Source organism: Mytilus edulis, chromosome 2, assembly GCF_963676685.1.
Source record: "Mytilus edulis chromosome 2, xbMytEdul2.2, whole genome shotgun sequence".
NCBI lineage: Eukaryota > Metazoa > Mollusca > Bivalvia > Mytilida > Mytilidae > Mytilus > Mytilus edulis.
Genome location: NC_092345.1, coordinates 86,880,901 through 86,895,217, shown reverse-complemented (window position 1 = coordinate 86,895,217; position 14,317 = coordinate 86,880,901). Strand labels below are relative to the sequence as shown.

Here is a 14,317-nt window from a genome sequence, read left to right as displayed (position 1 = left end):
TACTTTTACAGTTTTCTACCATAGCTGATAGATATAAATGGACTGATGAGCAAAGATTGTTCAAATTAATAGAACTTTTAAGAGATAGGGCTCTGAAGTACTACAGTAACAGAGTTAAATCATTACAGGCAAATTATAAACTTTTTTGTCAGAAATTTAACGAGAAATTTGGTAAAAAGGAATTACCCCATATTTTACGTAGATTATTACAGGATTTGAGGCAAGAAAACGAAGAGAATTTGAGAGATTTTGCAGAGAGGGCACAGGAGTTGGCGGTTGATGGGTATCCTGATACTCCAGAGAAGTTTGCTGAGACACTGGCTACTGATGCATTTTTGAGAGGTTGTCTAGATAAAAGAGCTGCTTTAGTTGCCATGGACAATAAACCAGAATCTTTAGATCAAGCAGTCCAATTGTACGTAGTGCAGCAGCTAACCAAAAAGTTATTATGGGCGGTAAGAAGTCTGAAGTGAAAAGAGTTACATTTTCAGATACAGAAGATGTCCAAGAACAGGAAGAAGAAAAATTTGCTGTAAGGGATGTTGAGAAAGATGATGATAAAAGAGGGGTAAGTGCTGTATTGAGAAAAGACTTAAGAAAACAGAAGATGATCTTACAGAGACAAAAATTATTGTGAGAAAGATTCTCAATATAATTAACAAAAATCAGGGTCAAAAGCAGAGGTCAAGAAGTACATATAGGTCTCCTACACCAGAAAGGTCAACAAGCCCATATAGGGGAACAGGCTGTTTTCAGTGTGGAAAAGAAGGACATTATGCCCGGGATTGTCCAAGCAGGATAATGTATCGAAATGGATCGCCCATGCGAAGTAGATCTCCATCACCAAGTAGCAACACTTTAAACTACCAGGGATCAAGAAAGACGGCCAATTCTTGATCAGTTCGGGGCATGGTGGCCAAATATGTACCGATGTAAAAAAAGAGGATATTGGCAATACAGTGAAAAATCAGGAACTAGTTCTGTATAAACATAATTCAGATTCAAAAACATTGTACATAAACTTAATTCATAATGGGCAAAAAGTTTTAGCTGTCGTAGATAGTGCAGCTCAAGTTTCCGTGATCAGTACATCACTTCTTAAACAGTTGGGGCCAAAAGTAAAGATGAAGCAGCACATAATATTGAAAGGGGCTGGAAAAGGGTCTGAAATGGAAGCCATATACACAGATGACCTTGACGTGACAGTTGGTAAACTCAAAGTCAAATGGAGGTTTGTGGGTGCAGAGATCACAGATAAGGTAATATTAGGTATTGATTTTTGGAACATTTCAAGGCTATAATTGATTTGGGCAATTATACCTTACAGATAAATCAAGATCTTATACCCGTCATCTGTTTAGGTAATAAGGAGGGTAAAATTCCCCATGTTTACAGAGTAACAGTAGGGAGGAAAACAGTTGTTCCCCCTCAGTCAATGAAGGTATTAAAAATTGAAATTGATAGGACACCTAATTCTGATATTATTATACAGCCGAACTATGAACTAAAAGGTTTATTAACACCAAATGTTGTGCTGAAAATAGGTCAGGAGGTCTCAACAGTAGTACGCAATGGCTCTAATAAGTTTGTCACTTTGAAAGGAGGGTTGAAATATGGAATTGGCACAGAAATAGAATGCACAATACCTTTGACAGATGTAAATGAACTTGACAGGTTTTCTGACAAGTCATTAAATAATTTCGAGCCATATTTTGTAACACATCAAGCTGCAGAGGCTGACAGAATATCTGATAGCCTGACAACTGTTTCAGAGACAAACGAAAACTCAAATATGGTTCCACCTGCACATACAATTGTATCCATTAAAGCTGATAATAACCACTCTCAAGTAAGTTCACAAAATCTTGATAAAAACATGTCTGACAGGGTCTCTGTCAAACAAGCTCTTTCAATTAAAGATCTGAATGAACTTATTCCAAAACATATACAAGATCTGTATTCAAGGACCATTAAAGGTATGAAACTGTCAGAAAGTAAGGACATAGCAGAATTATTGATTCAATGTCAGGACGTGTTTGCGAAAGGGGATATGGATTTGAAAAAAAGAAGAAAGGTCAACTGTGATCTAACAGTAACTGATTTTTTTTAAATATTTCAAAACTCTAGTATCTAATAGTAAAGAGCAGAAATGCCAGATAATGTGGTTATTTTTGAAGAATTGGATATGGATATAACCATTGATGAACTTATTAAAGCTATACATGACTTAAAACGCGAGAAAAGTCATGGTCCAGATGGTTTGTTAAATGAATTTTTCATTGAGTTTAAGGTCCTTGTGCTGCCTTATATATGTACTATTTTCAATGCCGTTTTGAGCTCTGGATATTTTCCGTCCACTTGGTCTGATGCTATTCTAGTGCCAGTTTTTAAATCCGGGGATGCGAACGACCCAGCAAATTACCGTGGTATAAGTCTTGTCAGCAATCTAGGTAAACTATTCACTACTATTTTGAATAGTAGATTATTAAAATGAGCATCAATGAACGATATTTTATCTGATGCACAATTTGGTTTTTGTAATGGTTACAGTACAGTAGATGCTGTGTTTTGTTTATATTCTGTCATACAAAATTCTGTTTGTGAAGGTAATAGAGCATATTGTTGCTTTGTTGACTTTTTAAAAGCTTTTGATACAGTTGATCGTCTATGTTTGTGGTACAAGATTTCTAAATTAGGAATCAGAGGCAAATTGCTTAATATTTTAAAATCAATGTATAACAATGTTAGATCTTGTATTAGATTTGATGGGTTTAATTCAAAATACTTTTCTAATAATCTTGGCTTAATGCTAGGGGAAGTTCTTTCCCCTATTTTATTTTCATTTTATGTCAATGACTTTGAGAATGAATTTATTAATAATGGTAACTGTGGACTTGAATTTCAGGACATAACACTTTTTTTTTTATTAATGTATGCTGATGATATGATTTTGATGTCAGAATCAATCCAAGGCTTACAAAATATGTTAAATACTTTATCTGGTTATACTGAGAAATGGGGTCTTTCAGTTAACACCAAAAAAAAACAAAGATAGTAGTTTTTCGTAAAAGTGGAAAAATTAGTCTTACTGAAACATGGATTTATAATGGTAAACCATTAGATATTGTAGATCATTTTTGTTTTATCTGGGTGTGTTATTTCATTATAATTGTAAATTTTATATTACTCAAAACCACTGTGCTGAACAAGGCATGAAAGCTATGTTTAGTATGAGGAAAAAGGCATTATCCTTATACCTGAACACTGTTACTTCTATAAGTTTATTTGACACTTATGTATGTAGTATTTTAATGTATGGTTGTGAAGTTTGGGGTGTTCATAGAGCATCAAATGTAGAAAAAGTTCATTTAGACTATTGTAAAACATTACTAGGTGTCAAGAGGTCCACTTCTAATGTAATGGTATATTATGAATTAGGAAGATTTCCATTGTTATATGAGCGAAATTTTAGGATGCTCAAATTATGGACAAAAAAAGGATGAATTTCATTTTATTTTACAATGTACAAATTATAATGATATACGTAAAAAGTTTATCAAGAAATATTATTGGACTAGACCGTCAACTTATAAATTAGTACAATTGTTTTCTGTTAAAAACACTAAGGAACTCTGTAATTTAGGAAAGTACTTACTCTATGCATTTAAGTGCAGGAATAATATTTAAGACCTATGTTTATTATATGTAGTCTGAAACTCACAAACTGTATAAAATGTAACTGATATTTCTGACGTTTGTTATTTATGTGTATGTTAACGCTATACAACTTGTAAACTGTATATTTATGCATATTATACCGATAAACTGGTTAGGGGGGGGGGGGTATGTCACAGATTAGTCCTTAGCAGCCATTCTAGACCAATTCGGTCCTAGAACAAAAGAAATTTCTAAATTAGTTATAGGGCAGAACTGTTCAGATCTGCTCTAAGGTAAATTTGTCGGAATCTGTTCTAGTGTAGAAGGGCTTGAAATAGTGCAATCAAATTGCAGTGTTCAGGTCGTTAAAGATTTAATACTAATAGTAGTTACTCTCTTGAATGTATGTTTAAGAGGTCATATAACCTCCTTGGTTTAAGCTTCTGTTTTTCAGTGTTAACGAACAAAATCTGTATACGATTTATAAATGAAAGGAGATGTGGGATATACGTCAATAAGACAGCAACTCAACGACAAAAATAACGAAAAAAAAGGATGCAAAAATATACAAATCAAATTAAATATATATGTAAAAAATATGATTCATTTAAGAGTATTTTATAGCATGCTTTGATGAAAAAAAAACCTATTCTATACGCTTTCAAATTGCATCAAGTTGGCGTTATGTCTTCTTGTAAATATATTATTTACAATATTTATATAGCGCATTATCTAATTAAAATTACCCTAAGCACTTAACATAAAACAATCAATGCAGTAAAAAAAAAATACATCAACACTCAACTCCAGTATTCAACACAGACTCCTCTCAATGAAATACATTATGCTTTTTAAAATATTAAAGGTCATTCAGATTCAGATCTCACAAAAATAAATATGTTTATAAAGATATATTACGCATTAAATGTTGTTAAACCATTTGTTGATGTCGGTTATCTTTATCATTCTTGTGTCCCCGGCTACATAATGGATACAGATTATTGACCGGTCATGACAGGTCACTCATACTAGGATTAATTGATAAAGCACGATAACGGCAAAATGCGCAATTGTTCAATGAAGCCCTGTTTAACCTTACATACGACTGTTCGGAGTGCCTTTGTTCGTCATATCTTCTACTGCATTGTTTTGTTAACAACAGGATTGTTGTTAATTACAGAACACCATCAAAGAATCTACCATGAAGATTAAATGGAACGTATGTCGGCAAATCTGCTTTGTTAATAATTTCCATAGAAACTGCATCAATGATTGCAATGTAACTTTTCTTCTGGTAACCGTCAAGAATTGGCACCAATAGATACCCATCGTCCTCGGTATTTTTAGTCGGCGACGGGACGAACACAGCTTCCGAAGCATAATGGTTTTCAACGTACCAATATTTATCGTTGTCATCCCTGCATAAATCTTTTTTTACAATTGCCTCTCTACTGAGAGTAACATTGTCTATTTTTAGTACTACGCCATACACAAAACAGTATTCTTTATACCTGTAATTTTCATTTATTGTAGGCAGGTCTAAATTGTGAGAAAACGGTACCGTTTTCGATCCCTGTATTGGTTCAAAAATTATACTCTCTTTAGACAAGTTTATTATATATCTTCTTAAATAAGCATGCGCATCAAATAAATTGCGTTTAATCGGATCTTTAAGAATAGAAACTTCTAAGTTTTTAACAAAGCTTGGACTAGGATATGATGAAATGTCAACGATTATGTCACTTCCACTTTCAAAAGCATTCACATGATGCATAGTGAATACATTGGCTGTTTCCAGAGATGTCACAGCATTTGTTTTTAAATTAATGACATATACGGTTGTTGGTTCATTTGATTTCCAATCTAAACCTTTTATTGGAGCTGCATATCGGACCATATTCATCACATTAACAAAAAATGGTGCAGCAAATATGATAACATAGTTTTTAGTTACCGAAAACGAGTGCATATATGGGACTCGATCGACTGGCCACGAAGCAACTTCCTCTCTCTCTTCCATTGATTTTATACGTATTAATGAAATCATACTTTTGATACCTGGAATTAGGCTGACGCTGCTTACAAAAGTGAAATGATTCGAGGTTCCGTATTCTGGAAGAGGATGTGCAGTAGACAGAAAACTTAAGAAAGTGTAACTTCCGGAGTGACCTTTATGTGGTAGATCTGCAGTAACTGATGAAATCGTATCTAGACTTTCAGGATTGATTTGATAAATTTTCCAAAAGTCATTAAGAACAACATACTCGTAATTATTACCCTGTCGATTGAAAAATCTATAGACGTTAACATTCATATTATCTATACCCCTTAAAAGGGCCTCCATTTTCTGAAATTCATTGAATGACGGTTTGACTGATTCAAACATTAAATACGGAGCAATGTCATCTTTGGCAATAGAGTCCTTATAAAAATCTGATTTTATATAGTTCGTACTAAACGATGCTGACCCATTACCATAAAACTTCCAACTGGCTAGTTTACCAAAGGCGTCAAAGGAATGGGTAAAATTTCGACGCCCAACTTCAAACATCCCTAATCCGTTCCTGATCTGCAAGTATATAAAAGTCAAATACATTTGCATGCATGGCAATACACAGTATTATATGTTTCTGTGCAATAATTTTTTTCAAATTTCAATTCCAACTTTGAGCTTAATATACCTGTTCAATACATTGTAATATTCAGTATACTTGTAATTGAATGAATCCCGTATGATTCTTTCTTTAAAACTCCAGATATACGTAACATTTCAATAGACCTTATCGCTATTTAGTCCATTCCGGGAAAAACAGTCATTTATACAACTTCCTGTTTGAGGTCAACGGCCGAAAAACGGAGGTCATCAGTAGTGAGCTGAGGAAGAAAAAACTTTAGAAAGTGATCATCAAGAAACTTTGATATTGTATGATCCACTTTTTTCGAAATTAAAATTGAAGTAAAAAAATATTTTGTTTGAAGTATTTACGGTAGTTTAAACAGGTCTCATTAAAAAGTATCATGCATGGTGAATTGTTTAAACAGGGTCCCAGATAGCTTCAACTGGATGAAAAAGTTGTGTAATTTTAGAACTTATCCGGAATGGAATAAATAGCGATTAGGTGTATTAGTCCAGTCAAACTAAGTTTTAACCTCAAACTAATTGCAACAGAAACTGTTTTAGTTCTTATGATATCTATAGCATTAAGTCCCAAATATACACAGAACAAAACCCCATAAAATCTAACTTGAGGAAAACTCAAATTTTGCATTTTTAATTTCCATAATTGGAAAGGGAGATAACTTCGCAAAAATGAGTCCTTTTTGTCAGGTTTTGGTTGATTCTCTTAAAATTCATGTAAAACGCTGACGTTTCAATTATTAATTAAATTTTATCTAAATAAGAAAGGTAATGTGTCCTGTTTTTTGTGTTTTTGTTTATCCTGGTTTTTGTTTGTTATCCTGTTTGCTACAGTCAATTAAAGGTTACTAGGACGTTCAGAAGTATTAGTATATAAACTGAACAAGCCGACATAAAATGAATAGCGAGTTTCTTGATATTCTAGGTGTCAGTCGATCCCGGCCTGCCTCTATATTGACAGCAATGCCATGCACCATCTTAGGCATTGTCACAGCTAGTTTCCCCCATCATGTATAAATCAAGTACCAACTCTCACAGAGTCATTATTCTGTTGAGAGTAGGGGTCTACAAAGAGTAACTAACTCTGCAGGCCAACATACTACATAACATCTACAAGACGGATAGCAACGTTAACTTTTTATGTTATGATAATATATTCCCTCAGACTCTCAACAGACGAACTACATCTGTGAAAGCTGACGTTGGGATCTCTACATGATGGGGAGCATTGATTGCTGCCGAGATCGACTGACACCTAGAATATCAAGAAACTCGCTATTAATTTTAAATAGGCTTGTTCAGTTTATATACTAATTTTTGAACGTCCTAGTAACCTTTATTTGACTGTAGCAAACAGGATTACAAAAAATAAACAGGATTAAAAAAAAATAACAGGATACATAGTGATTAACTAAATCATTACCTTTCTTATTTAAATAAAATTTAATTTTAAAATAATTGTAACGTCAGCTATGTTCAAAATGTATGTCAAATATCTGTCACAATATTTGACTACATTATATAATCTTCTGCTCATGAAATGTACAAAACTGAAGTGTTATGGGTATTCTTTTTTTTTTTTTGCACATTTTTCATTAAAGAAATTGCAAATTTATGGCTTTGTGACCATTTTGAAAAATAATGTGAATATTTGGTATAGTTTATATTTGTAAATTATATTTGTTCAGCATCTTCCTTGTTTAAAGAAACTTAAAATCACAGAAAGAAGAATATATGATTAATTAGTTTTATTCATTTTGAGATTCTTTACCTTGAGGTGCTGAAAAATGTAATAAATGGTCATCTATTGAATTATGAAATCTAGGTTCGTAGCTTGATAAAAGATATGAAGATACCTTTAGAGTTGTTGGTTATACTTTTAAGACGGCTTAAATATCAAGAATCAATACATTATGCTGATAAAAGCGGTAAAGTTATAATTTTGTAACAATTTTTATTAATATTTCTGCCTTTTGGGCTGAGTTATCTCCCATATCAATGCAAATCTCCATAGGAGTTTTAAAATAATTATTTTTTAATTTACATCAAGCTAGATTTTATTGGACTTTTTTCTGTGTATATTTGGGGTATAATGCTAAAAGATTAAAACTTAAAAATCTTCAGTTGCAATTACTTCAAGGTTAAGGTCAAATTTATGCTAGACTGACTGGACTAAATCCACTTTTTATTGACAGGTTCAATTTCTAAATGAGAGTCTGTATTATTATTTGGAAGTTTGAATCGAAATACAAATCTGTTACATGTAAATGCTGAAAAAAACGGCAGTAAATGTGTCACTTAAAACATGATCTAAAATCAAATGATAAACTAGATAAACTTTAATATATTAACGAAATTGGGGTAGCAGTTCTTTCGCGCCAATTGCTAATATGAAAATGTATCATTTGTGCCAATTTATATTTTTCAAAGCCATTGATTCATTTTGTGATTGCACCAATTTCCGGAATTCATGTGCGCCAATTTTCCAAAACAAAACGAATATTTTTTTCAAAACTGAAAATAAATAAAAATAAAGTTATTTAAAAAATTAAGAGAGAAGAGAGAAAGGAATAGGAATGCGGTAAAATCTCTTATATGTCTTTGTTTTAACCCTGTTAATTATTTTAAAAGCCAGAATGTACAAATTTTGTAATACAACATTAACTGCGTTTTTGCAAAACTGAAAATAACGTAATACAAAGAGCTAGTACTGTAATAAAATACTCTTCATTTGTTTTGAAAAAAAAATTACAAAAAGTTTCTTTAAAAGCTTTCTAACAGAATAGTGACTATCACCACGAACCACTACCAAATACATAATAGCTATTTAAGTCGGATTGCACAATTTTATTAATTCTTCATTGAAATACTAGTAAATGATTATTTTCAAGAATACACGGGAGACAATTTGAAAACAGAGAATTTGCAAATATTTATTGAATAAAATAATCCCTTAACTACCCATTTCTTTATTTATTCATTTTAAAGGATTTTGCACTACTGGTGAAACCACTACCCTGGTTGAAAACGTCTTTATGAACTGCTAATTTACTTGTTTACTTCTTCACATTTTATAAAATGAAAGATCTTACCAGAGTACCTCGTAGCCATGATGGTAACGGTTTATCAAAATGAATAGGTACATCCAGCATCTCTTCCAAGTTAGTTGTGAAAAATGTATCAAATCCTGGATCTGGTTCCGACATAATAGAAAATGTCTGTACTGTTTTACAAACCAATGAAACAAACAATATTGCTGTGTGGACCATTATAAAGGATTGTGTGTATGTTAAATGAATGATAAGATTGTAGTCTGAGACGTTTTATACTGTCTGAATGTTGTGTAACTAGTGTTATATATGATAGCGATGTGTGTTATATAAATAATAATAACAGATAACGTGAACTTCTTATCCAACAGTCATGGTCACTCTGTTCGTACCTACAATAAGTATGTGATAAACAAAAACAAATCAGAAAAATATAGAAATGTATTAACACCTAAGATATAGGGAAAACGGTACTATTTCATTTTCCCAGCATTAGGTTGGCCTTTTGTGTACCCAAGACAGGTGAAGGAAGTCAACTTAGGAGGGCTGTGATTGGATGTAAGGGTACAATATATTTTTTTTTTTATTTATCTGTGAATAACTGCAGTGTGTAAATTTGCAATATAAATTTAAAAACCTATTGAAATATTTTCTAGAGAATTAGTCGAAGAGGCTTCCAAAATTTCATAATTTTGGTGTAAAATGACGGTAGGCATGGATAACATAAACAAGCTCCGTTGGAAATTGGTAATAAAGTACTAACACCACACATAACTGTTTTATCCAGGTTTTTATTATAAAAACTGGTAAATTTAGAAAATGTTAGTATTGTCGCCTATGGCAGAATAAATAGTACCGTTTTCCCTATAAGCTATTGTATGTGTAATATAACAGTTATCGCTTTTTGATAAATCCGATAATTTTACTTCTTATACAAAAACATGTAATTATTTTAATGATGTGGCACAATTATTATCATGTTACTTGTAAATTGTCGGAAAATATTAAATTCCTGTGTACGAGCTTAAAAAACAGTACGAAAAGATAAAAGCGTAGATTTTTTCCCTGTAGATAGTACAAATAAATTATCCGATACTAAAATGGGATAGAAATCCAAAAAAAATAATCATAATAGCAAATACTTTACTAAAATATGACGGCAACCTTTCAATTAAATTTAAAGGATTTGGCTTCAACTAGTAGTCAAGTTTGAGAATAACATACGTCGATAAAATTGATTTTGAATAATTGTTTGCTTAACGCCAGTGGCAAATATTCCAAAGAAACACATACACACACGGGTATTTGATTGCATGTTGTATGATCCTATATTCAACCAGAAACACACACGAATTCATATTTATTTTCAATCAGGTGCTGATTAAAAATCTTGCGTGTTAGTATAGTACAAAGTACAGTTCATATTTGACTATGAACGTTAAATATCAATCAATAATCATACACCTGAAAATTAGAAAAAAAACAAAACAATTTATACATTTCATGAGTCCAAACTGTTTTTCTTGATTCCATTTAATCAAGAACGCTAAAACCAAAGTTTTAAAATCCAGGGAATAACCCAAATATGTGAATAGAAAATGAAACTATTAACGGCAGCAGAATTTATGACACTTTTGCAATACACTCATGTGAGTAGAAAATGAAACTATGAAAGGCAGTATAATTTATGACAATTTTGCAATACATTACAATCAACATACAATTACTTATTAAACCAAAGGGAATCTATCTCTCTTATGTAAATCAATAGCAATGTAGATCACAGAAGCAGGTACTTGATAAACCGATAATTTAAGGGATAATACCTCTGCGGTGGTATGTTAGTCCATGGAAGTATTATATTGACGCTGTCAATATAATACTTCCATGGTTAGTCCAAGTGTGTATCATCAGCTTAGAAGTCGGTGCTGATTTGTAACATATTTTTTACAATTAGATTTTCAGTAGATAAATTGGGGAATCATTTCAAAAACTAAAATTCCAATTCCCTTACGAAGAGTTGATGACATTTTAGTTAGATCGGTTATTGTTTGGGCCATTTTTGATCACAGAGCTCTTTTCGCGTTTATATTTAAAGTCTTATAATAAAAATCATGATTCTTTTATTAGTTGTTATTGGTTATGAAATAGATGTCAGTTACTACAGGTACTCTCAAATCTGTACTTAGTGTCTTTTTTGTTGTATGGATGTATAAATACCCCGACATGCAAGGTCGGTATTTTTGTAATGTAGTTTACTGCTTTTTATCGATATGAGCAGTCCTTTTTAACTTATTTTAATAGTTTGTTCATTTATTTGAGATAATAAAGTATAAAGTTTAGGGGAGCGTTCGGCGCCCGTTTACAGGTTTCACCCGCCACATTCTGTAAGTACTGGAACCCAAATCAGGAGACATGAAGCTTGACAAAACACGATTGGAAAAAAAGCTGAGTCTACAGAAAAATAAAATAAAAAATGTACCCTCACTACGGAGTAATTCATGTTTTACTTTATCTTTTTTTTCTACATTTTATAAAAAAAAGGTAAAATAAAAAATTACATCAAACGAAATTAACAATGGATTAAAAATAAGTGTTTGATAGAGAAAAGATAGATGATACCAAGAGAGTAATTAAAATCATAAGCTCAAATAAAAACAGAAATTACCATGACCAATAATAAAAATCATGATTCTTTTATTAGTTGTTATTGGTTATGAAATAGATGTCAGTTACTACAGGTACTCTCAAATCTGTACTTAGTGTCTTTTTTGTTGTATGGATGTATAAATACCCCGACATGCAAGGTCGGTATTTTTGTAATGTAGTTTACTGCTTTTTATCGATATGAGCAGTCCTTTTTAACTTATTTTAATAGTTTGTTCATTTATTTGAGATAATAAAGTATAAAGTTTAGGGGAGCGTTCGGCGCCCGTTTACAGGTTTCACCCGCCACATTCTGTAAGTACTGGAACCAAAGTCAGGAGACATGAAGCTTGACAAAACACGATTGGAAAAAAAGCTGAGTCTACAGAAAAATAAAATAAAAAATGTACCCTCACTACGGAGTAATTCATGTTTTACTTTATCTTTTTTTTCTACATTTTATAAAAAAAAGGTAAAATAAAAAATTACATCAAACGAAATTAACAATGGATTAAAAATAAGTGTTTGATAGAGAAAAGATAGATGATACCAAGAGAGTAATTAAAATCATAAGCTCAAATAAAAACAGAAATTACCATGACCAAAAAGAAAAGCGATGATAAAAAAACAACAAAACTGAAACTAGAAGGTCTGTATTATATCTTTACATTGGCACACCAAACTCAACAAATATGTTAACAATAAATAAGTACAGCATTTTAATACTTATATCACCTTCGATGTCTTTGCTGATGCAAGTAGACTAGTGTAAAAGTAAGAACTTTCAATTTCTAATCGGTCGATCTTCCAGTCGAGCATACATGGGAATATTCTTTTTTTATTTTTCTGCAAAATTGTAACGATTGTACTTTTGGAAAATATCTTTAATTTATAAGAATTCCTATCTGATTGACACCACTGGTTGAGAACACCTCATCAAAGTATTTCCAAAGAAGTCATGTTTTACTGTATTTAGAATTATCGTGAGGATTTTAGAAAGATGTGGTCGACCCGACTATATATCGTTATTTATCAGGATTTTCCTTAAAGTTGAGGTAGCGAGTATAAAAAAAGGTGGGTTTTCGTCATATACTTTTTTTTTATGTTAATACCAAAGAAGAAATGACAAATTTGTGATGAGATTAAGTGTTATATATATTTGTGTAAATAATGTACGGATATGCGCACGATTCCCTGATTTGCTGCGAAAACAAAGTTCTTTAATTCCAAGAATATTATTATTTGCATTAAAAACAATCATGTTATTTAAAGGTTTTGTCTGCTGTAACAACATAAAATTCGTAAATGATAAATATATTTATTATATACTTAACGTGACGGTACCCAAATTGCACCTATTTTGATAGTTTTTTCAACTACGTTTTTTTATGATTAAGACAAAATTTTCCATTTTGTGTTTATTTTGTAGCCTTGTCCTTCTTTATTATTTAGGTACATCAATTTGATTTTCAATCCATATGGAATCATAGAAAAATTGGTCTGAACTAACCTCCAAACCATCAATAATTCTGAAAGGAGGAGTACCCAAATTGCATCCATGCTTAAATTCGCATCGTCAAAAGTCGAATAACAGAGCTTTTGTTTATTTTTTTCAAATATTTTGAACAATTGAATATTTGTCCATACTTACTCTTCATTTTTTAAGAAATGGATACTTGAAACATATTGAATTTGCTAATTTTAAAAAGATGACGTTTTGATGACGTCGCATGGTGACGTTTCGGTACATTTTGCTTTTTCAGTAAACACTTCATCTGTTGAGAAATACTGTGAACGTTTTGTGTATATCTAAATATTTTTACCTATGTTGAAAGACGTACATAGTATCAAATAATAAAAATACAAATTGTTTAGTCTCTAGGAAATGTTGTAAGATTTCCGTTGCTATTTTTGCTAAATAGGTGCAATTTGGGTACTCGGTGCAATTTGGGTACTCGGTGCAATTTGGGTACCGTTACGTTAGTAGTAAATACAGATAAATTGTATGTGTAATCAAGGACAAATCCTTGGTGTAATACAATCAATGGCAAGCGTGCTGTATCAGCCAACCGTGATGATATCGATATCAGCACGGTTGCAAAAGCTTTATCACACCTTTAATCTGTATGACGTCACGTCATCGATTGCAGTCAAACCTTCTTATCTGTATGACGTCATGTCACAAAAAAAATATCTACTTCAGGTATATGTATATAATAAAGTGTATATGATATGGCTTTTTCAATATCACACACCGTACCAACCCTCAACCAATATAATCCCTCGAGCAGAGCTCTTGGGATTATATTTGTTTATCATATACTTA

General features: G+C 31.9%; 1 protein-coding gene across 1 annotated transcript; it reads right to left on the bottom strand.

Moving 5' to 3' along the window:
* Positions 1-4,013: 4,013 nt before the first annotated feature.
* LOC139513266 (beta,beta-carotene 15,15'-dioxygenase-like) lies at positions 4,014-9,633 on the bottom strand. The gene is made up of 2 exons (XM_071301608.1): positions 9,388-9,633; positions 4,014-6,226 (listed from the first exon to the last, which is right to left on the bottom strand). The coding sequence occupies exons 1-2, from the start codon at positions 9,562-9,564 to the stop codon at positions 4,832-4,834; spliced, it is 1,572 nt and encodes a 523-aa protein (XP_071157709.1). The 5' UTR covers positions 9,565-9,633; the 3' UTR covers positions 4,014-4,831.
* Positions 9,634-14,317: the final 4,684 nt, after the last annotated feature.